The sequence below is a fragment of the Catharus ustulatus genome, chromosome 12, assembly GCF_009819885.2.
Source record: "Catharus ustulatus isolate bCatUst1 chromosome 12, bCatUst1.pri.v2, whole genome shotgun sequence".
In the NCBI taxonomy this organism is placed as follows: Eukaryota; Metazoa; Chordata; class Aves; order Passeriformes; family Turdidae; genus Catharus; species Catharus ustulatus.
The window spans coordinates 6,593,270-6,620,657 of record NC_046232.1 but is presented as its reverse complement, the minus strand read 5'-3'; the positions used below and the strand labels follow the sequence as shown (position 1 = coordinate 6,620,657).

General features: G+C 39.3%; 1 protein-coding gene across 5 annotated transcripts in view; it reads right to left on the bottom strand.

Annotated features, from left to right (window-relative positions):
- The window catches only part of THSD4 (thrombospondin type 1 domain containing 4), a 264,552-nt gene that overhangs the window by 163,888 nt on the left and 73,276 nt on the right, over positions 1–27,388 (bottom strand). For all 5 annotated transcript variants that reach the window (XM_033070905.2, XM_033070906.2, XM_033070903.1 and 2 more), the window contains one exon: positions 10,075–10,177. In XM_033070905.2, coding sequence (XP_032926796.1) covers positions 10,075–10,177 — 103 coding nt within the window. The remainder of the gene's footprint in view (positions 1–10,074; positions 10,178–27,388) is intronic.

Here is a 27,388-nt window from a genome sequence, read left to right as displayed (position 1 = left end):
ACCAGTATTTAATGAATAATGTGCATCACAAGCACCTGTGTTCTTATTACTAAGTGGCCTCATTTTTCCAGCAAACAGGAACATCAGTGAGAGCTGTGAACTCTGCTCTGTTGGAAATTGTCAATCTGAGGGCTCTTAAAGGAATGCCACATTATAAAATACACTGTAATACTCAATCCTTTTGAACCCTCTACAGTAGCTTATCTTTACAACCTCTCATCCCTTTCCCCACTCTCAAAATCCTGCACAGTGACTTCAGACTAAGCCTGAGCTCAGCAAGTCTCAGCCCTGAGCTTCAGCCATAGAGACTCACCTTGGCTTTCCTGCACCACAAAACATCGAGTCTTCTCCCTCAAAGCCCACAGACAGTGGTTTTAGCAGAATAAGAGAGGCTTAAGCAAATGACTTTTACCTTGCATTTGTCACAGGCCAGAGCAGTTTGCACATTTCCAGGCTATGTGAGGCACAGCTGAACCTCCACAGCAGGTCTGGGACAGCCCCTCCAGCAGCAACCCCAGCATCCCTGGAAATGGCTGCACCTGCAACAAGGGCACCTGAGGCACCTGGGACCTCCCACTTTGGGCACAAATTGCTGATGCTTAAAGTGCCCTACACCCTGTTTAAATGTCAAATACCAATAAGCCACCACTGAGGAAAACACAGCAGCAGCCTTGCCAGATCTGAAACCTAACATCTTCCAGACTTCAGCAGGCTCCCTAAAATTTTCAACCAGCCACAACTTCTGACTTGTGACCTTGCACCACACTCTGTTGGTAACTATGACCAAAGGTTCTGGCCCCACTTCAGACTGACCCAAAACTTAGCTCCAGAAGTATTTAGAATGCTAATCAGGTAAAATGCACAAATTTCATTGGAAAAAGAACTTGTATATCTACCCTTCCAGTATATGCAGATGTTAATTTCTAAAACCCATATTATGCCATAGAAATGACATTAAGAAAATAGAATTTTACACCTAAATCATCTGGAAAGTGCAAATTCTACTACTGAGAGTATGCATAACAAATTTTTGAGTACATAAATGTTTAGATTCACATTTGACTCTCTCTGAAGTTACCGCTTGCTTTCATATTAGCTGAGACTGGAACAGGCTCAAAATAAACAAACTATAAGTGAAAAGTATCTTAATATGTAATTATTTCAATATAACATAACAGAAGATATCAGTCTTCCAAACACATGGGAAAGAGTCTCTATTTACTAGGGCCCCTTTCATAATTCATTTCTCCATTTCTCTATTACTTCAGTGTTTGGAGCTTTTTAAAACTAGAAATACACATAATATTTTCACTTTTTACGACAACTGACAATACTTTAAAAGTTCAGTAGAATAAATGTTTCATTTCTAGTCATCATTTTTATTACCCAGGAAGATATACAGTAAAACAAATGACAGAGACATTTTAGGGAGGGGTAAAGAAGGGAAGTACTTTGGTCTTGGAGATGATCCTAAAGCCCTTCTTTGTGTACTTGTAATTTGTTCACAAAATGAAAGAGTCTGAATCCCATGTTTATGTCACTGTTTTCTCAGTCCCTGCTCATACACCCACCCAAGAGAACCCTGCCCACACTCAGAAACAGCTCCCTGAACCTTTGAGCAGAGCAGAGTGCAGGTGTGCAGGTGCACTCTTTGAACTCATCATTTTTCAAAGAAACTGTGAAAATTCCTAGTGAGTTCCTGAGCCTCCATGGAATTATGTACATACTAATTCTTTGGAAACAAAGAAATCTGGATATTATCAGTCTGCAACAAAGTTTTTCAGGATCAGACCTCAGTTCTGTTCACTTTTTTAGTTACATGTGGAATTTTCTTCTAAATTACCTCATCCAAAAGCCATTGAAGTGAATGGGAAAAACTCATGCTGACCTTAACAATTCTTATACCATTAGGACCTATAAAAAGTTATATTTATATTGCTTTTCTCTAACTTCAGCAGCAACCTGACTGGGAGCTCTGCAACCTGCTACACACACCACCACATTAGGACAATTGCTCTTGGCTGGAACAGATAAATGTGAAAGCTTTTCTGAGATCAAACACATGGAAAATACTATGAAACTATTTAAAAACCTTTTGAAATGCGTAACTGAATCAACAAAAACTATTTCCATACATTAACTGAGGCAAAGATAGTGTATTCACTTTTTAAAACTGCAAATGGTAAAAGAAATATGTTGAATTGTACAAGAAATATGTTGAATAAATATTTCATGCATTTAAGAACAAAAATGGAACATAAAAATCCTTTGCTTAACTGCTGCCCTGTTTATTCAATATTCCCCAAAGTTAATGCATAATGTGCTAAAATGATTACACAGTCTTGACCTTGCAGCTCCATTTTATTCTCCAGACTATTTCATAAATTTGGGAGATGAGGTTCATACAGACAGTGCATACCTGCAGAACACAGTGAACCCCAACTTTCCCCCCCATTCTCATCATCATACCACAAGAAATGGTTATGCAGATCTGCGTGACAAGGACTCCTAGGACTACAAACATGGAACTCATACAAAATAGTTTCCTTGTGGAGCTGTAAAATACATCTGCTCAGAGCATTTGATCCTGCATGGCTCTGCTACAAAAGGAATCTATAACCAAACAGAATAGATTTAGGAGAATTCAGACTCAGACTCATTTTTTTGTATCCCCAAAGAGGTGTAGGAATAAGGACAGGATGCCCTCTTTTTAATTGGTGTTTTGCTACAAAGAATTCAAAGGGAGTAAAACGTTGTTTCAACCGCAAAGGAAAATTTTTTGAGGGAAATTTTGCCTCTGAAGCTTAATGGAGTTTTGCCACGGCCAACAGGAGTCAACACACGGCAGCAGCAAACAAGACTGAAGTCTCCCAAGCAACAGGTACTTGGACACCATTCACTGCAGAGTGGGAGAAATAACACAGTCAACATCTCCATTTGTTCTCTCCCTTACCTTTGCAAACCCAACAAGAGATTGGGTGCTACAAAATGAAATGGAGATTCCAAAGGGTATTTTTTTTCCTCCCACTGGTTAAGACTATAGGTTACTACATAACCTTTGGGAGAACTGACAGAAAAGAGGAATCAGCATTATTTTTATTTCTTATTCATACACAGCTGAGGTTTTGCTGCTGAGAAAGCCGTGCTTGTTTCAAAATTAAGGACTCAGAAAAGACAGAGACCAACCCCCTGGAATTGCCAGGGCAGGTCAAATTATTAGGGTATGTTAATTTAAAGTAACCTTGCTCTATGCTAATTTACACTCCTGGATAATCACATCCATAACCACACCCTGCATCCCTAGCAGGCCTCTGTTTCCAGGGTATTCCCTTGGCCATCTTTACACAACTCAGACTGCTCCTCAAATCAAAGGGATCCAAATCCTCAGCTGTCCACTTGCAGCAAGTTTTAGGCTGCTCTGCACAGCCACTGGACACGATGAAGCTATATAAGAAGCACAGACACATGTCTGATATAGACTGATTACATGAGCTAATATATTGCTGACTCATGCAGCCCTGCTTATTACAGACTTTGCCTGACAGCCAAGTCAGACATTGAGAAAGTTCTGATAAAGCTACTAAGTACTTAATATTAAGAGCTTGTGTTTGGTGGATAAAAGCATTCCATTTATTCCATTTTATGGGGTGGAGGTGTTTGTTTTTAATTCTCTTCTGGATATTGGATGTCTGCATCTTGCTTCAAGAGACACTATAGGTAAAACAGACAAATTTTATCAAAGTATCTGTACCACTCACTGTCACACGTGCTTTGCAAACAACAAATCTTCCTTCTACATTCTGTTCTAGTCTAAGAATTTTCAGTACCACACAATCTGGATACAATTTTCTTTCTACATCTGAGCCCTAAAGCCACAACATCCGTCCTTAACTTTCTGCTCCAACCAAAAGAGCTAAAAAGTGTGCTTTGAAATGAGGGCATAATTCTTCCTGGGACATTTCCCCAACTCACAATTAATGCAACTGGAAGGGTCAGATACTCTAAAATGTATCAGTAAATATTGGTCACCTGGACACAGAGGGCAGTGTCTCTTACAGCAAACCTAGGCTACACTTATCTAAGGCCTGTAAGAAAAGGACAGATATGAACTGTCTGCTCATCTCCTTTCTCTCACTCTCCTGTCTTACAAATACATTCTGTTTAGATGGTTTATCTTCCATTGCACTTCAGAGTCTCTTGAATTTACAACATTTGATGGATGTAATTTCCCATTTTCTTAAAGGCACTAACAACCATTTCCAATTCTTGAAGCTCATCCAGGTGTCCACCTATAAACACCCACTTCTTGCTCTCACCACTCTTAACCCACTTTCCCCTCCAAACAGCAAGTTAAAAAGTGAGGAAAGGCAAGTATGCACAGTGAATTAGAAACATTACATGTGGTGCATGTGATCTTTTACAGGGAAATTGCTCATTTCAGTCACCAGAGTATGGTGGGCCCTGCTTGAAGTAGTACACTTAAAAATACATATGCATTATTAATTATTGTAACAAACCACAGCATCAAAGGTAAACACCAGGCTCTAATATCACTAAGCTTCTTACAAAAGTAAATCAAAATACGTATATTAATAAAATTACACAGAAAGAATAACTATAAAAGGTATGTTGCCATGTGGAAGCACTAGGTTTCCACAGACATAAATATCTCAGCAATTTTTTTTATTAAAGCTTTCTATAGAAGTAGTTGCATATTTCAGTAATACACAGGATATTTACAATTTCCAGGTCAAGCTCAACACAACAGATGTTCAGGAAGCAGATTTATAGATGAAGTCAAAGAAATGCCTCAGATACTTTACCACAACCATACTTTTAAAACTGCAAACTTCCACGTGCTTTCTCTTGCGATCCATTCACAAACTAGCAATAAATAAAGGGGAAAACAGTGACACAGTATAAGTGAACTTCTTGTTCTGCATTTGAATTAATTTCAGTCTCATAAGTGAGCAATATTTCAAGAACATTTCAGTTAAAAGTGAAATATAATTTTTTGTAATGTGTGAAAAATGGATACTTTACTGCCTCACAAAGGATTTCCACTGAATCTGAAGGAAATCAGAGATCATATTCCATCAGAATTCAAGAGAAATTTTATGCCTGTAGTGCCTAAGCTCTTGTGAGTAATTACAAGTATATACTTCAGGATGTCTTTTATCTATGGAAGCAGGCACTATTTGAGTTGCAATTAATCAATAAATATAAACACCATCTACTTGTTACATTTCAAGTCTCCCAAAACTGTCTGATGCCTCACTGATCAATCTGACTGCCTACAGCATTTCACATAAAACAGGAGAATTTTAAAAAATTGTCTTAGAAAATAAAGTGAATGCAATTAAAGGACATGCACTGTAAAGAACAACTAGCCACAGTATGGAATAGAAACAATCAAGAAGATTTCTAACAGGTGGAGGCAAAAGAGAAGCAGAGAAGTATGGTCTGCTGCAATGAGAAATGAAGACTTCAAGCAGCTGCCTCATTGAATATAATACCTTGCAGCTGGGTGAACTGCAGCACAGCTGGATTATTTCTAGAGATACTGTGTACAGATTCCCAGTATATATGGGTACATATACACATACAGTTACAGAATATATATATGTCTCTATGTTCACTAACTAGAAGTAAGGAGAAAGTATAAATAGAAGAGTAAGATGACTTCTTGTCCTCTGGGTGAAAATATTAGATTGTCCAAGTGTTGCACACTGAGAGAATATAGTTCAGCAGAGCCTCCCCTGAGCCCCAAGGAAATGGCAGTCACAAATCAGGGAAGGCCAAACATTAATAAAAAACTGGGACTCTGATACCTTTGGGCTCAAGGACTGCACTGCCAAGGATCACAGACATTCAGGAAATGGACACCAGGGCCCACCTTCCTCACTATGCACAGCAATCAATTCTCTGTGTACTCTAAGCTGAAGTTCTGCTTCCAGTTAACCTCAACAGATGACACAAATGTTAGGTTTCTCCATATATATCTACCTTCACATTGTTTCTAGAATGGTTTCATACTACAATGTAATGAACCCCAGCAATGGACACTGAATGAATCCTTGTTCTAATAACATGCCTGTACACCATATATATCTATAATTTGTTTATAAACACAGCTCACAATTCTAAGAGAAGAAAAAAAACCTCACACTAAGCCACTGAAAACATAAAATAAGCATTATATATATATACTTGGCCTTGGAACAGCTTTCTGCTGTTCCATCACTGAATGGAAAATATTCCACAAAACATCTTATCGATGAGACTTTAGAAGTGAATAAATGGTCTCCTCTCAAGGCCTTATACTCCTGTCTGCAAAAGCCCAGGCAACTGAGCCACAAGCTCCCAAACCTGAAACACCAGCACAACTGGTCGGTGCCTACAGCAGACTGTCCAGCATCCAGAAGCAGCTTCTGCACTGTCCTGGTAACTGCACTTCCCATACCTCCTCCCTGAAACCAGCCCTCTCTGACTCCTGGGTACCCCAAGTGCTTGATGCTACTTGCACCTCTCAGCACCTGATCAAGATTTTTAAGAGATTTTAGGCTTTTCTGCCATTTTATAATTACTTAAATCATATTAATTGGACCTCACAAAGTGTATTCAGTGTCATCAACTGCCAGACAACTCGAGAAGTATTTTAGCAACTTAATATCTTAAGTTGGGCCACTCCATTTTGGTATGTTAGAATAAGCTATTTTGTCATTCAAAATGAGTGAAAACTGTTGCTAAAAGCTCAGCAAGAAAGAAAACACTAATCAATAAATGCAGCAGCTTTGCATTACATTACACTTCAGACTCCATCTTAATACCCAAACTGATTCAGACTAAATCTTAAATGCCTCTTGTCTGACACAAAGTACTGAAGCTGCAGTATTTACTAGACACTTGTGGAATTTAACTCTAAATTTAATTTTCTTCACTGTTTATATTTATCCCAGATAAATAGCAGGCAGACATCTCTAGCTATAAGGTTACTAGAAGGTATATTAAGACAAAAGTGAACTGATAAATGGTTTTAAAGCATGTACAAATTTACCTGTACAGTGAGTTCTCTGAACACAACACAGGCTTCAGGATGGAGTACTGACATGAGTGTTATTTTAGTGCAAAGAGTACCATTGAAGTTCAGCATGAGAAACCATGCTGACCAAATATCCTTCCATTCACTCAGTGTTTGGATTCTGACACATTTCAAGTAAAGAGAAGCCAGCTGAAACTGCCTCCTGGCCTGTTCACAAGGCTGGGTGCTATTCCCAGCCTCTTTTGCCACAGCTGATTTTGAATCATTTTGTGGTGCCCAGCAGTAGTTAGGTTTGGTAACAACAGTACTGGGGTACAGTGGGGACACATTTTTCCCCCTACAGAAAAAGCAGCAGTGACATCAGTGCCATTTGACACACCCTGCTTTCAGCTACAGGAATTTTTATCCCAGTTGACTCTGTTCCCAGGAGCAACGCAGTGTTAGAGGCTCTGTAACAACTCCTGTCTCTCAGCATCAAACAGAAGAACAGAGGTTACAGAGAAGCCAGGCCTGGCAGTCAGAAAAAAGGGAAGAAAGGCAGAGCTGCTGCTGGCTGCCAGAGCCACCTGTGCCCAGGAGGAGCAGGTGAAGGTGCTGTCCCCAGAGAATCCAGTAGGAACGGGGCCTCTCCCTGCGCTCCCTCTGCACAGCCCTCCCGCCTCCAGCCTGGCTGCCAGCACCAGCTCTTCAAACAGCTCCTGAGATCTGAGCGTGGCTCAGTTCCTAGAAATTCACATGGCTTCATCCAGCACTTTAAGCCAAAGACATCTTGACTCTACCAAGTGGAACTAAATCATGTGTACAGACACCACTGTGATGATCCCTGAGCCACGTCCCCGCTCCTATTGCCTCTAGAGCCAACATCCAGTCAGCCTAACACAAGCCACAGCTGCACATGTAAAATAACACACACTGGAACAGCCAGGATTCCTGGGAAATAAATGTCCTGCCCTGCAGACAAGTGCAGTCACCTGAAAGGGGAGCTCTGAAACTAGAGCTGATGTCTTTAGAACAAAAGGCAAATCAAAACATCGTTTAGAGGGAATTCTTAATCAAGGATGCATTTTAGAAAACTTCCCATTAAAAATTCACTGTAAAATAACAAAACAAACAAAAAAATTAACAGAATTATTTCCATTTAAACTTAACATTTTCTTTACTTTGAGGGAAAGTTACTCAAAATCTGTTAGCGGTAAACCATGTCTGACTCACAGTGGACCAAGCTCTGATTTGCAAAAACCTCTTTTTTTCTCTAAGAAAATGAAATTGCTCAAATTTGCAGTATTTCTCTCTTTGTAACTTCCTTCACTTAGAAGGAAGGAAAAAACCAAGTCCCCAGAGAATACATTTTTAGCTCTTTCAAATTTTACACATCTGGGGGGCAGCCCTCACTGTTCACCATTCTGAAGAGCGACCAGGACATTAAAGCCCAAGGTCCCTGCAGGACCCTGCAGAGAGCAGAGCTCACAGTATCTGTGCCTGCACAGGTGTAACTCTACCAGCTGGAACAGAAACCCAGGGCTAGGACTGCTGATTAAAAGGCTGTCTATTACACATACCTGGCTGGCATTTTCAAACAGAAGTCAAAGCAAGAGAGTCTACAGCTGTTCAGGATTTTTTGCAGTCGTTGATTTGAAAATATTGCATTTGATGATGTAGTTTGGATGCACAAGACAATCCAGGTATCCTCCTGAAGACAAAATACCAGCTACAGATTCTCCTGGAGATTACTTTATTCCATCTTTAACCTTACTGAGAATTTCTGACATAAAAGTCTGCAGGTGTCTCCCTCCTTTGAACAAATGCAGCCATTCTTCACTATGAGAGACTCCTGTGGCAAGATCCCCAGAGACTTGCCCTTCTCAATCAACCAGTAGGTTCTCTCCTTTCAATAAATTCTTTTATCCAGCCATCAAAAAGTTATGAATCTTTCATCACAATTAAAAATGAAAGCTAACTTATCTGTATGATTAAAACATTCATTATTTCTATAGAGTTAAACTTCCTTACAGGTTTTATGGTTATGTCACTGTGATGTTTCCCCTCTGCCACAACTGGACCCTTCTTCTCAAATGCCACCCTTAAAGTAATCATGTGCTACTGGTTTTCCCATACAAACTAGGTTTTTTCATTAAATAACTCTAAATTCATAGGGTTTATAGTCCCTCTATTATGACTTTTTTAATAAAGACAAAAGTTTATGTTGGAGCAGCAGATAAAATGGGTTAGAAATGCAGCTGCACCAATCTGAATGAGGGAGAAATAAAAATATGAGTATTTTTTAAAAATAACAATAATCACACTTAACTCACCAGCAAGACAGTGCTGTGAATTACAATTTAACTGCCCTTCTTGATCCAGTATAAACATTAGGAGCAAGCTGTGCTATGCAGGGGAGGGAAAAAAAATTATCATGGCATGTTCTAGATCAGCTGATTCATCTTTCCTGGCAAAAGATAGAGTGACTCAGAGCTGCTGTGCAGGAAGCAAGAAGAGGTAGTTGGGCTGAGCTGGCTCAGCAATGGCTGGGTCTTCTCAGCTGGGTATGAAAAGGGATGCATCAAATCTAATGCATCCCAAGTCTTCAGGGCCACCTTGTAGAAGTGATGCTGTGTGCAGAATGTGCCTCCAGCCATGTGCTTGCTGGAGTGCCTGGCTCCTTGCTCTGCTCAATGCATGGTACAAAGTGCCAGAGTTGTACAGCTCTGAAACTTCCTTTTGGGCAACTTCACAAAGCCAAACATGGCTTTAACTAGAAACATAAAGAGGTGCAGCTCTGCCAGTCTTCACTTTGCCTACAATAGATGAGGCAAGCACTGAGATATGGCTACATTAGAAACAAACATTATCAGATCCAAGTGGGTGTCAGATACAAACCTACCTTCATCTGCACTGACTCATGTCCAGCTGTAAAAATAGGTAACATCAGCTGTGGATCAAAGCTGCATGATGGTTCCACTAAGCAAAAATCACATCTGCCTTTCCAAAACACAATCTGTGTAATAATGCAAAACCAAGTTGTTTTCCCTTACCTTCTGCAAAAGGTTCCCATTCATAAAATCGACCCATAAATGGCTTGTTATTGTATGATGCACACTGTACCTCTCTAATATTCCTGCTGCTTTCAGGACACATCTGTTTAGATTAAAAAAAAAAAAAAGTAGCATTATAATCAACAGCAAAGTTATCTTTGCCTTCTTAATTATGAACTTCAGAAGATTAGTGAAGGCATTGCAAAATTCTAATCCAGATGAATGACATAAACATCAGGAGACCTCTTTAAAATAGGTAACAAGCTGTGCTCTTAAGTAACAGTATCAAAAGTTGAAGAAAATTAATTTGTGAAGTAAATGGAGCAACAGTTCTATTAAAAAAAATAAAAGTAAAAAAAAAAAGTAAAGCTTTCATTGGGCTGTCATTTTCTTCAGCAACAGCACAACACTTCAATATAAATTCAATATTACATAATAATTACTTCCTTTTCACAACAGCTTCACATTTTTCATAATTAACTTTTTGGGCTCAGATTCAACAGAGTTGAAACACTCAGTGTACATGCTTTCATAACTTATTAGAAGTTGACCATAGCAGCTTCTTATTCTCACCCTATGCCTCCATACCATATTTTCATTTTTCCTGTTGCATTTCTGCATGCTGCTATTACAGTCACTGCCTTACTTTGCATTTTAACTCATGCCTTCAGATCCTGAGCTCCCGCAGTTGGTACAGGAGTTTTGCAACTAAAGAGGTGCTTCTGTACAAGCAGGTGTGCACACAGAGGTATTGAGGCAGGGCAGGTTTACAGGTGGAAGTAGGATCCTTAGGTCACCTGCAATGCACACCTTTGGCAGACCAGCCTTGTTTGCATGTGAATTAGATTCCAAAAGCAAATACAAGTTAAACACTTAATGACTTTGCTCTGCCTGAATCCTCACATTACTGCAGTTACAGCAGAAGATCACTCTGTGTGTGGGCACACACAAAGGGGAGAAAGACTTCTACCAAATGCAGGGGGTTAATTAGAACTATTTCTATGCCTGGAGAAAATAGGCAAGCTTTGGGCACAGATGCATTTTTTTTCCACAGCCTTCAGATAATAAAAATGATTACTAAAAATACCACTCAAAACCAGGAGATATTACATGAAGTACTTGACTAGAACAGCAGAGTATTTTTTTCTCTATGACAGATTTCAAGGGAAAGCTAGAGATAACATTCTATGAAAACAGCAGAGTTAAATAACTGTGTTTTCAAAGGGAAAAGAAGAGAATCACTGAAAACAACTCTTGTTGCAACTGCAAGTCAGTTCTCTTACGTCTGTAGAGTAGGAAAGACTGTGTCTGCTGGGAAGCCAGGCACATCAGAGGTCTCAGAGGAGTTCCTGCTCTGTACCCTCCATCTCTGGGAGAAGATGTAACTGGATCAAAGGGACGTCAGAGTCAAGAGTTTGTGAGTGGGCTATAAACTGTACCAAAGACATGCCCGAGGGAAGGTTCATGGACTACTTTATCTTCTATTAAAATCATGGTAACAAATCTTCTAGAATAAACACTCTTGCTGGCCAAGCAGCCATCTGTGCTTCTTCACCCACCCTTCTGAGATCTCCAAGTACATGCAAATAGCAAATATTGCTTTCCTCAACAAACCCTCTAATTAAAACAGGGGAAAAAAAAATAAAAATAAAGCTTTCCCTGAAAATAGGACCATGAACCACAACATCCACCACACTGGAAGGGGGAAGGGTGGGACCAAAAGCCTTTTGCAGAAAGCAAATCTATATTCCCACAACTGAAGCACAGCTCCTTCCATGTGCGGCACAGCAATGCAGAACATTTATTCACCACAACCATCAACCAAGGCAAGGAAATGTGCCAATTATTGCACATATTCTAAAGGTGAAGGGACAGAACCTGACCTGGCATAAATTAAGGCCACCACACTAAATTACAGCAGAACAAACATCAGTTTGCACCAGCCAAAAAGTCAGCCTGAAGGGTTTCTTTCTGGAATGCTTTTCCCTTTTTTTTGGCACACATTTTCTACCAGCCTATTGTGAAGTTTAGCTGTTTCTTGTTTTTCCTTTTCTGACCCTTGAGCTCATGCTCTCGTGTACCAGTATTTCTGGCTCATAAACCATTTCCTGTACACCCTGCTCATACCAACTGCAGGCAATGCATGAGTAAAAATATCAAAATATTCATTGCTGTTGCCAACAAATAGTGACACCCACTCCTTCTAAGATCCTTTTCATTTAGCTACAATTTCTGTTTTTAAACTTACTGACAGTTGCCCACAAGACAGAGACCTCAGTGCTTTAAAGCAGGACAAAGGACAGACAAATACATTAAACTCTGTGTGGATCAAGCAAAAATCAGACAACAGGTTAACTCAGAACATCTCTGCTACTTTAGAAGCCCCAACTCAGTTGCCCTTCATTTCATTCATCAAGGTTTAATTGCAATATAAAATTTTGAGGAAAAAATTGAGCAATCTGGTCTGCAAAAACACTTTACTTTGTTCTTTACACAGATTATATTAATTTCTATTTTTAATGTCTTCTAAAATATTCTTTAGGTATGAAGTACAACTAGGCAAAATTACTACATGAATCACCAGGGCTTAAGAGTTATATTATACTCTACATATATACTAGTTAACATCTATGCTCCATTTACTAACCCCAAAATTGTTAATGCACAGCTGAATGCAATGACAGTTTTATGCTGCCTACAGCTCAGCCTCCCTGAAACTGGAATCCTTGAGCCTTTCTCAGAAGACCTAAGAGTGCCAGGCACTTTCTCTTGGCCTCTCTGGCTTTTTAGCACTTTTGTAGGCAGAAAAGCACTAAAATGAAAAAGTATGACTCTATACAATCAAAAGTGAAGCTTCAGTACAGGGGTTCCTGTAGATCCTAAATTTTTATTTATTCTCTGAGAGTACAAGCTATTTTTACACTTCAATTTAATTACTACTACTGTCATATATAGCTTGACTAAATCTCCTAAAATACAGCAACAAGCATGTGTGATAAGAAGACGGCAAGCCCAAAGACAGGTCCTATTTACAGTGTCTAACAGCTGTCCCTTCCAGAGCTCACCATTGCTCCCAGCTCACACACACACAACTGACGTGGGTGAGGACGCAGCCCTTGGGCTCAGCTCAGCTCAGGCCAGACCAGACCAGCCCAGCCCATCCCTGCCTGGCCCCAGCTCCACTCAGGCCAGCCCAGCCCAGCCCAGCTCAGACTCCCTGCCCAGCCCCAGCTCAGCCCAGCTCAGCTCAGCTCCGCTGTGCTCAACTCAGGCCAGCCCAGCCCAGCCCAGCCCAGCCCAGCCCAGCCCAGCTCAGACTCCCTGCCCAGCCCCAGCTCAGCCCAGCCCAGGGCACTGTGCTGCAACAAGCAGGCACCTTGGCATGGCTGCAGGTGAATGAAGAATGAAGAATGTTCCTCTGGCTAAGCCAGGCTGCTAGGATTTATACAGTCCAGATCTCTTTCCAAAATTTCCCAGAGACTTTTGGAATGAACTTTGCTAAAATATTTAACTTACTGTGTGATTCTCCCTCAGTTTCCCCTCAGTGACATGAGAGCATTAAAATCGTGCTGCTTGCTAGAGACTTGACAACAGTTTTTTGGTAAACAAAATGCTGACTTTGATTCAGGGTTTTGTTAATGACAGATCTGGAATTTATTTTTTTTTCTCTCAAAATCTTTGTCTTGTGATTACTGAGGGAGTTACCTGAAGTTTTTCATAGGGGTTTTGATACAGAAAACAGGATGGCCTCTTTGGATGTTTGTAAACAAAGAAATAAAATCTCATTTTTAAACCAGATCTAGGGAGGTCAAAGCAGCAAAAAATATACTTTGCATCTACTAAGGTAAATCTCAGATTCCTGTATGCAGAGGCAGATATAAATGATCTAGAAATATATACTCTCTACTGGAAGAGGGTTTTTATATTATTATTCTTTCAGTTGTGCACTGTAAAATTAAATATAGCACCTAGAATGCATAATTTTGTATATTTTTAGATGATGTTTCTCTTACCTAAAATATACTGCTTGGACAACAAAATGATGTAAATTTAGCAGGTGGGGTTGCATTGAGCCAAGTGCTCTCCAAGTGCTGGATATTGATATTTTCACACAAAAAAGGCATTTCAGAGCTGGCCCTGCTGCTGTTTCAAGGAGGACACCTCGCCAACCTCTCTTCCTGTGCTTTCAGAACGTGAGTGAAATACCAGCAGCAGCACAGCACTGTGGTGATGAAGGAGGCAACACTTAAACCTGAATTTTAGAAGTATCCCTTTGTCTTGTGGCCAAACTTCTTAAAATACACTGTGCCTGCTGTTGATAGAAACTTTGTACTTTGGAAACAGTAGCTTTATTTATGCCTCAATTTCTTCTGAAATATGCAGGTATGAAAGTAGTCTGAGGGACAGCAACACAGAGTATTTTCTTTGCCCTGCACCGTTAGAGTTCTCTTAAAATGAGCTGCTGGTACAGTTAAGACTGTAAAACAAAGAAACCACCCTGCTAGCTTTTTAGCTTTTGGTTAACATTTGAAAAGCACACTTTTAAACAAATCCTTGACACTTGTTTTAATTAAAGAAGTGCTGGCAAAACACCAGAAAATCATTGGTCTGCCAGCAGATGTGGGCTCACATCTGCCATTAGCAAAGCTGTGTCAAAGCTGTGCTGAGATAACACACTCCTAGAAATTGGAAAAGCTTGGGCCTGAAACCACCTCTACAGGCAATTAAAACACTGACTAAGATTTTTGGAAATGTTTCATTCTTATGACCTACAGTAACTGGAAAATGCTTTTTACAAGGCCCCATATCCCTTCTTGCTTCTCCGGGTTCAGACATAATTCATAATTAATATTTTCTCTGTGTGCAATATGTACTCTTGTTTTCATTTTTGTAGTGGTTCTATATAATCACATTAATCCTTTGGCACCCCAGAGAATAAACACATCTCCAAAGGAAAATAATTTAAATACTTGTTTCTGAAACAGCAATCTGAAAATTGTTCTTTCCTTTGCGGAGTTTATTCTTAAATGCATTGTGTCCTTTAATATGCACAGTCTATAAATCCCAGTTCTTTACACAAGAAGCCACCACATCTGCCGTGAACTTTGAACTTCTGCTCTGAACTGCTGGTGTCTTGTTTCTCCTGAAACCTACAGAAGTTCCAAGTCCATGTAAGAAAGTGGAATGTGGGGTCCTTCAAATGTTAATTTTCCAGCTAAACTGTTTCTCTTTACATAGCCAAGGACCATGCTTTCCCCTTAGGTACTACCTCAAATCGAGTCAACCTAGTTTTGCCCAGCTGAACACACACTGAAAGAGAGCAATGATCCATTTTAAATCCTGCAGACTGTCTTATTTCCCCAATAGTTCTAATTTTATAAAATAGTAAGAGAACATAAGGACAACTGTCTGCCAACTAAAAAAAAAGAGAGAAAAATATATAGATATATAGAGATAAGATATATTAAATATGTCTAGATCTCTATGGCACAAAATACCAGACACAATTCAAATGGAACTGAGGCTCCTGAAAAAGCAAAATGTGCAAGAAACTTTAAAACGCATGTGAAGAACAGCTCTGCAGTAAAAATAATGCTAGCCAGCTCTGGTTACAGTGCACAGCCACAGACAGTGCACTGTAAATGTCTGGCCTGACATGCAATGAGAATTTCCATCTGGGAATGCAGAGGTATCTGCACAAGTTTATGAGGAAGGAGCACCTGTACTGGCAGACTCTGCACTGCCTCAAGCCATGAATTTACACCTCTGTGTCTGCTGCAGTGGAGACAAGCAGAGCAATGGCAGTCACTGTAAACTCTGTGTGCTTTTCTAACCACAGGTTCCAGGCCATGCAGAGCCTGTGGCAGCCACTGGGGGTTACAGCCTTTCTCTCCCCCCTCATTCCTATCAAGGAATGGTGAAGATCTAAGATGTGTGCACAATACAAAATCATTGTGTTTCTACCCAAATGCCATCCAGGCAGCAGTGAGCTTGTATTTGGATCAAGGCACGTGGGCCCTGGGCAGAGCTGGCTGCCACTGGCACGGGCCAGGGAACTGCTGCCCTCCCAGCCAGCAACTTGAGAACCCTTCTTTCCATTAATGATTTCAGCTTTGCAACAAGAAGGTTCTCTGAATTTAACTAGAAAAGTCTTTGAAGTGTTACCCAAACCTGATCTTTATTAACTGCAATCTATCAGACACATAAGGCATTAATGCATAATGTGGCAAGTGCATCTATTACTGCTTTATGTTTTTTCCATTCTGTAGCACTTTACATCTGAAAATGCAGTCTGTCTAATAATGGGGAAGAAAGCTCAACCAAACAGATGGAAAAAGAAGTATTTCTGCTTAACTTCACAGGTTTGTGGCTTTTTTCTTTTTAAATTCTCACTGACAGATCTATCTGATTAAAATAACTTATTTTATTTCAGATTTACAGCAACTTGTAAAAGATTCAAGTCCAGCTAGGATTTTAAATAAAATGTTAGTCACTCATCCACCCCACCTCCACAAAGCATCTCCAATGATCTAATGTGCATGACTGGAAACATTTGGAACTACTGCCTTAGGAGGGGCTAATCAAGGAGCTATAATAGGAAAATTAATAGTACGTACATTTCCTCAGCAATACCAAAAATGTGTCAAGAAAAGACTCCAGCTCTGTTTAATGCTACAATTTTACAAATACTATTCCAAAGAAAACCCCAACCAAAAAATCCTGAGAAACAATAATTGGTTTCTGTAAGATGGAAGCTGAGCAATTGGAAAATGGAAGGCAAATACTGGAAACAGCCCATGCTAGGACAGAGTATTACCTGCTGTAAAGTGATACACAGGTATGTCCTGAAAGTAAGGCCTATGGCAATTCACACCTGTGAACGGAAGACTGTTGCTAGTTTTTGATCCAGCAAAAGACCAGATGACTGGTCTTTTTAAAGTTGGGGTTTTTTTAAATGTAGTTACTGTTTTACTGCCCCAAATTTCTTTTAGTACGCAGTCCCCTGAGCAAAGAGCTACTTCAGTATCGAGACTGGAGAATACACACAGAATATTCCTTCCGTACTCCCAAGCAAGCATCAAAAGCTTGCAGCAAACCATAAGTGCTGCTCCTACAGCTGCTGTTCCCAGTCTCAGCAGTGCTATCACTTTTCTATATAAATATGCTGCATAAAAAAATCCCACAGGTACAAGAATCCATCCAATCAAATACCTGTTTATAGAAACACTACATAGTGCTCAAGGTGCCTGAACTGCATGCTATTGCCTCAGGTAAGGGAAATCAATGAAAAGCTATTTCCATCTCACACAATCTGGTTGCAAGAACGAAGAATGCCTTAACACAGAAGCTTTCAGCTTCATCATCTTGAACTGTCTCATTTGTCTACATTATTCAAATACACCAGCAAAATAGAGTGTTTTATCAGTCCTTCTCAGAAAATGGGAGGCTTATGTACTAAGAGCAGTTGCTTTAACATACTAGCAGTAGCCTTCTTTACACTAGAGCCATCAGCCACTCCAAAACCCTCTCTGAAAGGCACCACTTATATCAGCTATGAAAGATCCTGAAACAAACTCATGCTTGATCCATCTTCAGCAAAGTCTACAGGCTTTAAACAAAGGTGATGTATCTAGTCCTCATAATTTATAGAAAATTATGTCATGTGATAAAACATCGACTCTAGGGTTTCCAGCACATTTTATTACATTTTTAAAAAGCATTGTTCTTGGAGTTGCCTGCTCTTTCTGGGGAGCAGTTTTTATGTGACTCTCATTCTACCAGCTTCAGCTGAATAATCCTCAAGAGTAATCCTCCAGCAGTTTTCTCTGTGAAAGCCCAATCAACTTCAATGGAGACTCAATTGCATCCATTCCATTTCCATGACTGGTCTATGTGTGGGAGGAGACACTACCTGAATGGTTCTAGCAGGAGGACTAAAAGTTTAAAAAGTTTCTGATTCATATTATCATGATAATCTGCTTTTTATTTAAAAATACATATTGCAGCAGCAATCACAATATTTTTAGAGAACAAGCTCTAGTCTAAGTAACAATCAACCAACCAAGAAATGTCAATGTGGTGTTACATGAGAGACAAACATACAGGCTAATTATATAACTATATATTATAACTATATATTATATATATATAACAGCTGTAACTAGAGCTGTTACTATAACCAGGGGAAATTTGAAATAATTCTGTTGGAACAATTTGTTTTGTAAAAAAAAAAAAAAGAAATTAAAAATCTACGATGCGGAACGATTTGTTTTCCACAAAAAGTGAACATCTTCAGAGCAATGCAAATGCAACTTAAACAACTTTGAGCTTGTAGCAACCCAGTGCAACAGAAATTGCAGCATTATTCAGATTTTAGAGTTCTTGTTCCCATCAAAAATGAGTTTCTGATACAACACACACTTAAACTGTTTCTGTGGTATATTCTTTCCTCCTAGGTCATATAGTTCAAAGAAAAATAAAAAAGGCACCTCAAATCAACTGGCAGATATATTTGTCTTATATTAGAATGGTTTCACACAGCTGCAGCTGGTAGCACTGTCCCTTTACTAATGAGTTTGTCCAACTTTAACCTCTCAGGCTAAACTTTCTGCTCCTGTTATCTATTTTAGTCTTTTTCTTTTTTTGACTGAAGCGTTGCATCCCAGAATGCACTTGAAGGAAAACAAAAGGGAAAAGTGGGGGGTTTTTTCCCATGCTGCCAATATTCTGGGCTGGTTTTTTTTCAAATGTAAGTGCCTATTCTATTTTAATGAGTGAAATTATGTCAGCCAGGAAATTGGGTTTTTGTCAAGAATGCACCCTCTGCTTTTTCTATGGAAATCCACTCAAGTATAGTCAGGCCACAAGAATTTTGAAAGTAATACTGATAATGTACTTTGTACACTTTCAATCAAAACTTGTTGAAGTTCTGTATCTAACCCAGAGGAACAATCTGTTTTCAAGTGTGTTCCATACCTGAGGCTCAAAGAGGCTGAGAAGCTTTCCAGCAGTTATTGGAAAGTGCTCCTGAGGTCTATAATAAGGCAAGGACTGAAAATTAGGACATCTTTCTTCTGCTCTTAACCACTTGAGCCTGTACCTGAAATGCATGGAATACTTTGGAAAAATAGATAAACCTTGGGACTGGCATTCAAGAGATGAGGCTGGATGAGCAAGTCAGCTGAAGAAGAAGAAAGTGAAACTGGATGAAACTGGAAAGAAGCAGGGAACTAAGTAGAAAAAGGAGAGACCTGAGGCACAAGAGATGGGGAGAAAAGATGAGAAGTATGAGACAAGGTACTAAGAAAGTGAGAAGTGTGACTGAGGAGAAAATACAGTGGGACAGCTCTAGCCAGAGGGAAGGAACAGATAGGCTGTCCCTGCAGAAAGGGCAGAAACACTTCTGATGAGAAAAATCTAAGCACACCACAGCAGAGCATTTTCACTGCCCTGTGGTACTTGCAGGGGGCAAACTCCCTCTGCCAGTGGCTCAGCTGCAATGATCTGAGGAGTTCTGTGAATACTGATGCATCACATAATGGCATTCTGTTTTGGAGGCTTTTTTGGTTTGTTTAAACACTATAAAGTAAGTCACAGAGCCTTAAAAGAATGTTTCATCTCATGTTAGAAGAGACTGTCCATCCAACTACTATATCACTTGGCTCTTTCTGCCTGTGAGGTCAATTCCATGATTGCAAATCATTTTCCCCACGTGATCTCTGACTCATTCAGTGTGCACAATGTTACTCTGGGGAATATTTAGCTAGAAGGGTTATTTACATAATCTCTGCCTCATTTACTGTAAAACCTAGGAAGTATAAAAGGACATGCAGAATAAGGAACATGAAGGACAGGCTGCAATTTCTGGAATAATAACTGGAATGCCAGTTTTGAGGGAAAAAATGTCATCTATGGTGCAATTACTTAATCCAATCCTTTTCTATTTGTGAACTATGTACTTTCTGTTTTGGGGGTCTGACTGAAAACCCCTGGACGTGATTTGCAGATGACCTGCCAAATCATAATTACAGTTCTGGCAATGCAAATTTTGCTTTGACTATTGTCAAGTGATAAATATGACACTGAACATGGGGAAAAAACTCAATTCAAACTACTTGACAAGCAGCACTAATTATGGAATGCTTCTCTTAAACCTCATTCTTCCATATGCCAGCTCAATGTCTTACAACAGATTAGGTCCTGCTATTACACAGCAGCTTTGTGAATTTTAAAGCAAACACTGCAGTAATAGCATCAACAACTAGTCCTTAGAGAAACCTTTTTTTTCTCACCTTCTGCAAGGAGCATTTTTAAGGCAGGAAGCCAAAGGCTGAATTAAAAGAGAATAACATTGAGTAGTGTATCACTCATAACTAAGCACTTGATCTATGTAGAGACCCTGGGGTAAAATAATATATTATCAGATAATTAAATAGTTTTCTTACCATGGGAGTTACCAGAGGATTGCTCACAAAACTCCAGTTTTGAAAGCTCTTAACCTCTGCAGGTCTGACTTTGTCCTTCTAATGGCATTTTGCTGCTCAAACTAGAATGTCACATCTTCCAAAAAAACTGTCCTCAGAAAGTGACCAAACTGAGGTCTCAAAAAAGCCATCAAGACCATCAGCATTCCTTGCTGTCTTTAACAAATGATGATGCAAACAGAAATTCAGGTAAAGCCGTAGGTGGTTTGGCTGACAACTTCACTGAATGCTGCAGCCAAAAGCCAGAGCTGGTTTGCAGAATGAGGCAGGGGATGGTTCCCTGGCCTCTTCCCTCTATATATCACCCAGTGCCTAACACTCCTTGACAGATATAAACAACTCAGGATGGGTTTCTTCCACAAATTAAGTCAAGAGTTTGAAGATAAACAGCCTTACCAACTTATCACCAGAAAGAAGCTCTGTTTCACTAATTACACTTGTATGTCTCTACATGTGCAATATGCTGCCCACAGAGGTGTTACTTCTGGACAGACAGCACAACTGATGAAGCAGATGAAGTGCAAGAAAAGATGAGACACAGCACAACAGCCTGGTTTGGGCTGTTATTTTTTAATCTCACCACGAATTCAATTATTTCTGGGCTTTGCACGGTTCTGTAGGCAGTTAGCTCTTCATGTATCATATGCCAAAGGTTTGTTCACCTGCTCCAGGCACTGCAGGGCTTGCAGTGCCTGGTTTCTTTTAGACCCCTTCTGGGAGAGAGGGTTTGGACTTCCATCCCTAGTCTGGGGTTGAGTAAACAGACACAAGTTTATAACTTTCTACACAAGTTTTGGCAATTTGCTGTTTCCAAGCCCTGCTTAAAAATTCTAAAATTAAAAACAAAAAAACCAAAAATACCCACAAAAGCAAAAAACAACAAAAAAAACCAAACAAAAAAACCCAACCAAATAAAACAAAAGAAAAACCAAAAAAACCCACAACCCAACCAGAAACACAAGAAAACCAACATGCCCCCTTTCCCCAAAACCTGCAAAACTAAAAACTCGACACATCACTAACACACAACCTTTTCAGTGTCCATAGCCCAACTTTGGCAGCTTCTCCTGCACTTCCTATACTCACCTTGAGAGTACAAGAGAGGACTGGGATTGTACTGGTGGTAGTTTCACTGCAAGTTCCTGTATTCATATAATGTATGTATGTTCATTTCCTGCTATCTGGTTTGAAAATGTCCTAAACTTATGCACTGAGAGCAGCAATAACTAAACTAATATCCTAAAAATTCCAGGAAAAACCTACTCCTTTTATGTCCCAAAGCAGACACTGACATCTGACAGACAGTGTTTTTTATACCTGTAATTAATGGGAATAGCTAATAAATATTCATAAAAACAGCATTAAAAAGTTATTTGTAAATTAACCATGACATCTGCAGCCTCCTCTGCTTTGAAAACCTGGATACAATTAAACTAACATAAGAATGAAATGCACATTTCTTGTTCAAATTATGTGAGTGTTGAAATACTCCACACTGGAATTTCAGACAAACACTTTTGTCAATATGAACTGACAAGAAGAAACAAAGACAAGCTGGAATGCCTTCAAATCTCCCCCATAATACTTGCCTATATTGATAAATGACACTACTCAAACTTACAATCACTATTAAACAAAACTACAAATGCATCAGGAATGCAACCATCTGGTTGCAACTCTGAAGTCCCAATTTTCATTGATGAGCTGCTTCTTTGAAACTCAGCACAGAAGTTACATCTCAGTGATAACCAGGCAACCTCAATCATCCTGAGTCCTATTCTCTGCAGAATAAAAACCCCTGCTCCATTTCAACAAGCATCCCAATGAAGTTTCCAAATCATTCCACAGGATTTTAAGTGCTAATGCTGCTATTCTTAACTGATGAAGTGATGGAATAACTGTGGATCTTTTTCCTCTTTCCTTTCCTCCAAGACACATGTATTCCATTTACTCCAAGAATTAGCAAGGTAACTTCTCAGACAATTCCAATCAAACCTCTCATACAAAGTCCACCAAGAAGTTAGGAAAGAAAAGTTTTAGGCAACTGATTTATATTTTGATTTTGAGGCACTTAGATGAATTATTAACATTTTTGTCACACTGCTATTCTATTACACAAAAAGGAGGGTCTGAACCTTCAGCTATTCACAGGCACAAATTCACCCCACTTGAGGCAGACTTCTCCAGCTACATCATGCAACCCATGCAACAGGCTCAGAACTTCAAAATAAACCTTACAGAAGAAAAAGACAGCTCAGTGCTTCCTGCAGTACCATAAATATTGAAGTATTACTGTTAACCATACTTTTGAAGAACTCTTGTACATTAAAAATCAAGAAAATATATACTGGGAAGTTGACAGAGTTCCTGGAAAACTCAGCTCCTGGAGCTAAACCCCAAACATATCAATGACACTGAATGTATATGAACTGGCTAACTCTAATACATTTTTTTATCACTGATACATACTCTCAAGCTTTATTTTCCAGTGGAATATTTCATGGCCTTAAGGTGTTTACTCTATCCTAGGCTCTACTGTATTTTATTTGTATCTAACTGCCTTTGAATGAAGACAAAGATCTCCTCCATAAGAACGTTACAGATCCCACTGGTCACTTCTCCCTGACCTGGAGAATACAGGAGATGGCTGTAGCCATGCATACATTATCAAATTTTCACCTGCACCTTTCCTTTTAGTCTGTGCTTTTATAGTTCTTGTCACAACAGGGCATGACTCCTGGACTCCTAGATTTTTAATTAAAGTGGCTTAGATTTATTGATCAAACTAAGCAACTCAATTTTTAATTAAAACTGACAAGCCTCTAGACATCAAGGTTTTCTGAACTGTGTGATTTTGGACTTATTTAGTAAGCATTTTAGTAATTAACCTAGTAATAATGAATTTGTGTAAAACAGCTAACTGTGTTACTGCCACAACTACAGAGCACACTTGCATAATAAAAATCTTGGAGAGAGCTTTTAAAGTCATACTTTTCCTGATGATTTATGGCAGTTAGTTTCCCATAGTTAAGTTCTAATAAGAATGTCATAATGCAAAATACTTTGTAATACGGGGTTCTCAAATACTGAAAGGGTCACCTGTACTGGTGACAAACCATTCTGAATTAATATTTACACACCTCTGCTGCAAATAGCAAAACATTCAAAAAGAAAGATAGCACAGCCCAAAGTAATGCAAGCTTTCAAAAAGGTTCCTCTACATGCACAGAATGTCAGACTACCAAACCTACACACAATCCCACAGTGTTTGCACGGAAAATTCCTCATATAAAGTCAAGTTTAAATTTCCTCAGGAAAAGATATGTCATCTTAACCCCACTTTGCCACTTATGTCAAACACCTACTCTATGCAAATCTCAAAATGAGAATAAATAAACCCTACAGTAACTCCTCAGGAATAAGAAGGGGCTTTTCAGTAAAAAAAAAAAAGTTCACCTAAAAAATACACAGGTTTTTGTTCGTCTTCACCTCAATGTGTAAGCATCCCAACTACAGGAAAGAGTTCACACTAGCAGCACCCCATATCAATTCTAAAAAGACTTCTCTGAGAATTATATTTTCTGTTCTATACAAAATTAAACATTTCCATTTCTACCTTAGCTAAAACTTGAAACACTGGAAATGTTTCCGTTTCTACAGAGTGGAAAATTTTCAAAGCTGCTGGGCAGAACACAAGTGAGCTGGTGGATGGCCCAAGATCCCAGGTGCCAGGAGACCCTGCCAATGCCTACCTATGTGCTTAGGTGACAGAAAAGCACATCACTGTTTAATGGACTCAACACATTCCTGCAGAATATTGTAATTCTATTTAATTAGGGTTCTGCATCCAAAAAAAGCCTTTCAATGGCACAGTTGTAACTCAGCATCAGTATCATCAATAAGACTCTTTGGAAAATCAAATATTTTAATTTGTCCCATCACGATAGAGCTGAGGATTGATCTCTTCAACTGTAAATCCTCTCTCCATTTCCAAAACTGTCTTTTCAGGTATTTCCCTTTCCCTGCTCAGGTGCCACTCTCAAAAGCTCTGCACACAGGGAACAGATCCAAGCAGAGGACTCTTCATTCAGAACCAAAACCAGACTTTCCGTAACTGTGCTACCATATTAATAGCAGGCATAGCTGAAGGGGCAAGCCAAGAAAGTAAAAGCAGTCATTGTCTTCTAATCCTATCTAGATACTTCTCCACAATACAACTGACTTTTTGCTAAACACCAGTCACATAAAATAATGAGAAAAGCAATACAGTCTAACTGGAGACATGACAGTAATCCACATGAACCAGTGGGCAAACTAGCAACTGAGAATGGAACTGCACAAGCTCAGCAAACTTGAATCCATAAATATTTCACTGAGCCTCAGGAGTTACTCTTTCATGCATTTTACCTTGACTTTTCCAAAGTCCTATACGAACTTGGTCAAAAATTCACACCTCAAGCCATAGCTAATGAAAATTCAGATTTTGCATCCATTTAGCATCACTCTTCATGCTAAAACTACCTTAAGTAGTCTGGAATATCCTGAAAGCTTCCTTGTGTATACTGCCCAAGTGACCTGCAGCCTGGAGTTGGTTTACAAATATATTCTCACACATTCAGGCACTCATGAAGAGTCAGTGACTTGGCAATGCTTCGGACAATTAATTACAGAAAGTGCTCAGTAAACAAATGTTCCATTTGAGTTGCTTCCTTTGTTCTGGTGACAAACCCCACAAAGAAGGTTGAATTCAAATTCTACTTCAACCACACATGTATATAATTCTTTCTCCTTTAATGCAGGGGGAAGTAAGGGAGATTTACTTACTACTTCCCTATACCTGAAGGAGTAGAGACTACATTGGAAGAATCCTATGGTATTGCAGGTAGCTTATGGTTTCAGTTTGATCAGCCAGAGCTGTTTGTGTGGAAGGAGAGATGTTTACTGCCTGTTTCCTGCCAAAAAGGGTGACAGGCAGCCGTGTGTTTTGAGGTGAGTTTGTGTGTAAGGTGTTGAACAGAGGAAGCCACTTATTATATAAGAAAATAGGTTTAACAACCTTCAGGAACACTTGAACAAATACAAACACTTCCGAGGCCCTCCCTAACCAAACCTCACAAGTTTACCTCTTATGAATCAATCTGTCAGTCATGAGAAACAACTTCAGCTATCAATGAAAAAGCACTAAATGTACAATAATGAGGGAATGGCCTAGTGGACCAAGGCAGATTAACTTAATTTGTTATTAATTAGTTGCCCTTAGGAGAAACTGTAGAGGGACTGGCCAAACACCAGGATAAGGGTTAACAGAATACTTCCAATAAATGAGATTTTCTTTTTTTTTCTGTATGCTCCAGGAAGAATGGAAAAAGAAAAAGAAATAAAAAGATACTGTTCTCTGCTTGCTGGCAAGACCATTGGTACATGTCGCTGCTGATAAATTAAATTAAAGCCCGCGTGCAGAAGCATTTAATCAGGAAGAACAAGCAAACAAAGTGAAACACTATCAGCCTTGTTTTGCTCTCATCCTGGCCTTATACGACTGTTCTTAGCAACTTCTTTTTTATAATTACATTAATTACCACATTCTAGGGAGAAAAATAATCCTGAATAGCAATTACAGCTTCTCCAAGGGTAACAGAAACATTACTAAATAAAGAATATCACTATGTAGAGTTCTATGCCTAGGAGAAGCTACCTCAGCTACAATTTCTCTTTGCTCTGAAGTCTCCTGTACTACAGCTTTCTTTATAACTGCATTTATACAAGCAAGAATGGCAAAGAGGTAGCAGCAGTGCGCTTATCTATGTTTTCTCTTCATCTGTTGAATTCTTCTGTTTAAACAACAGATTCTAAAACTAACATGAAAATCTTTTCACTCCTGTTCCCTTCTATTAAAAGAAATCTGCCAATGGCCAAACCACTCACCAAGCAGACCTGCATGTCCAACCACTGTCTAATCCACAAGCTCACTGCCCTCTACTCTCCAGCCCACTTTTCATTCTCAACAAACATCTTCTACAAACCTGCCTCCTCCATCCCCTGGCAATCTTGGCTTGCTTCCTTCTTCCACCTCATTTCTAACTTCCTCATCTCTTACCCCTCACCCTCTGAAAAGACCTCTCTTCCTGGAAACAATTTTGTCACATTAAGTCAGGCAGAATACTGTCCAACTTTGTTCCCTGATGTGTGAGGGACGAAATAAAGACTGGGACATTTGTGTATCACTTGGACACAGCAAGCAAATTTAGCTCAGAAAACTTTCCAAATTAATGCCCATGCACTAAGGTCATTTCCATTTCCTTCAAAAAACAGAAAGTGTTTTTCAAAAGAGTAATTTGTCCCAGAGGCTATTCTCAGAGGCTCAAATTAGCCCTTCATGTTTTCCATTCCAGACAAATACACTAAAGGTTTCTTGACATTAGGCCTTTACAATCAGCTGCTCTAGTCTCAATCAATGGACTTTATTCATAAATTTAGCAGCAGTAATAACTAAGAAAAAAAATATCTGATTTGTTTAGGTTATGTTTTTGTTATCCTGTGTTCCGTTGTTACATTTCCACTGTGCAGGTTCCACTAAACAAAACAGGATTTCTAGGAGGCAGAAGAAACAGATGTTCACCCATCCAAAAAAATCTGGCCTGTCATGTCAACTTATCCAGACCTCTCCTGAACATTCTGCTTCTAATATCCAAATACAGGTTTATTAATGTTTGCAACATTAAGTTGGATGAGGAGGACAAATAAGAAAAACATATTAGGAAGACATACTTTGGGAAATACTAGAAGGGCACAGGCAGAAACTGGCAATTTTAGCAAGATGAAAACACTAA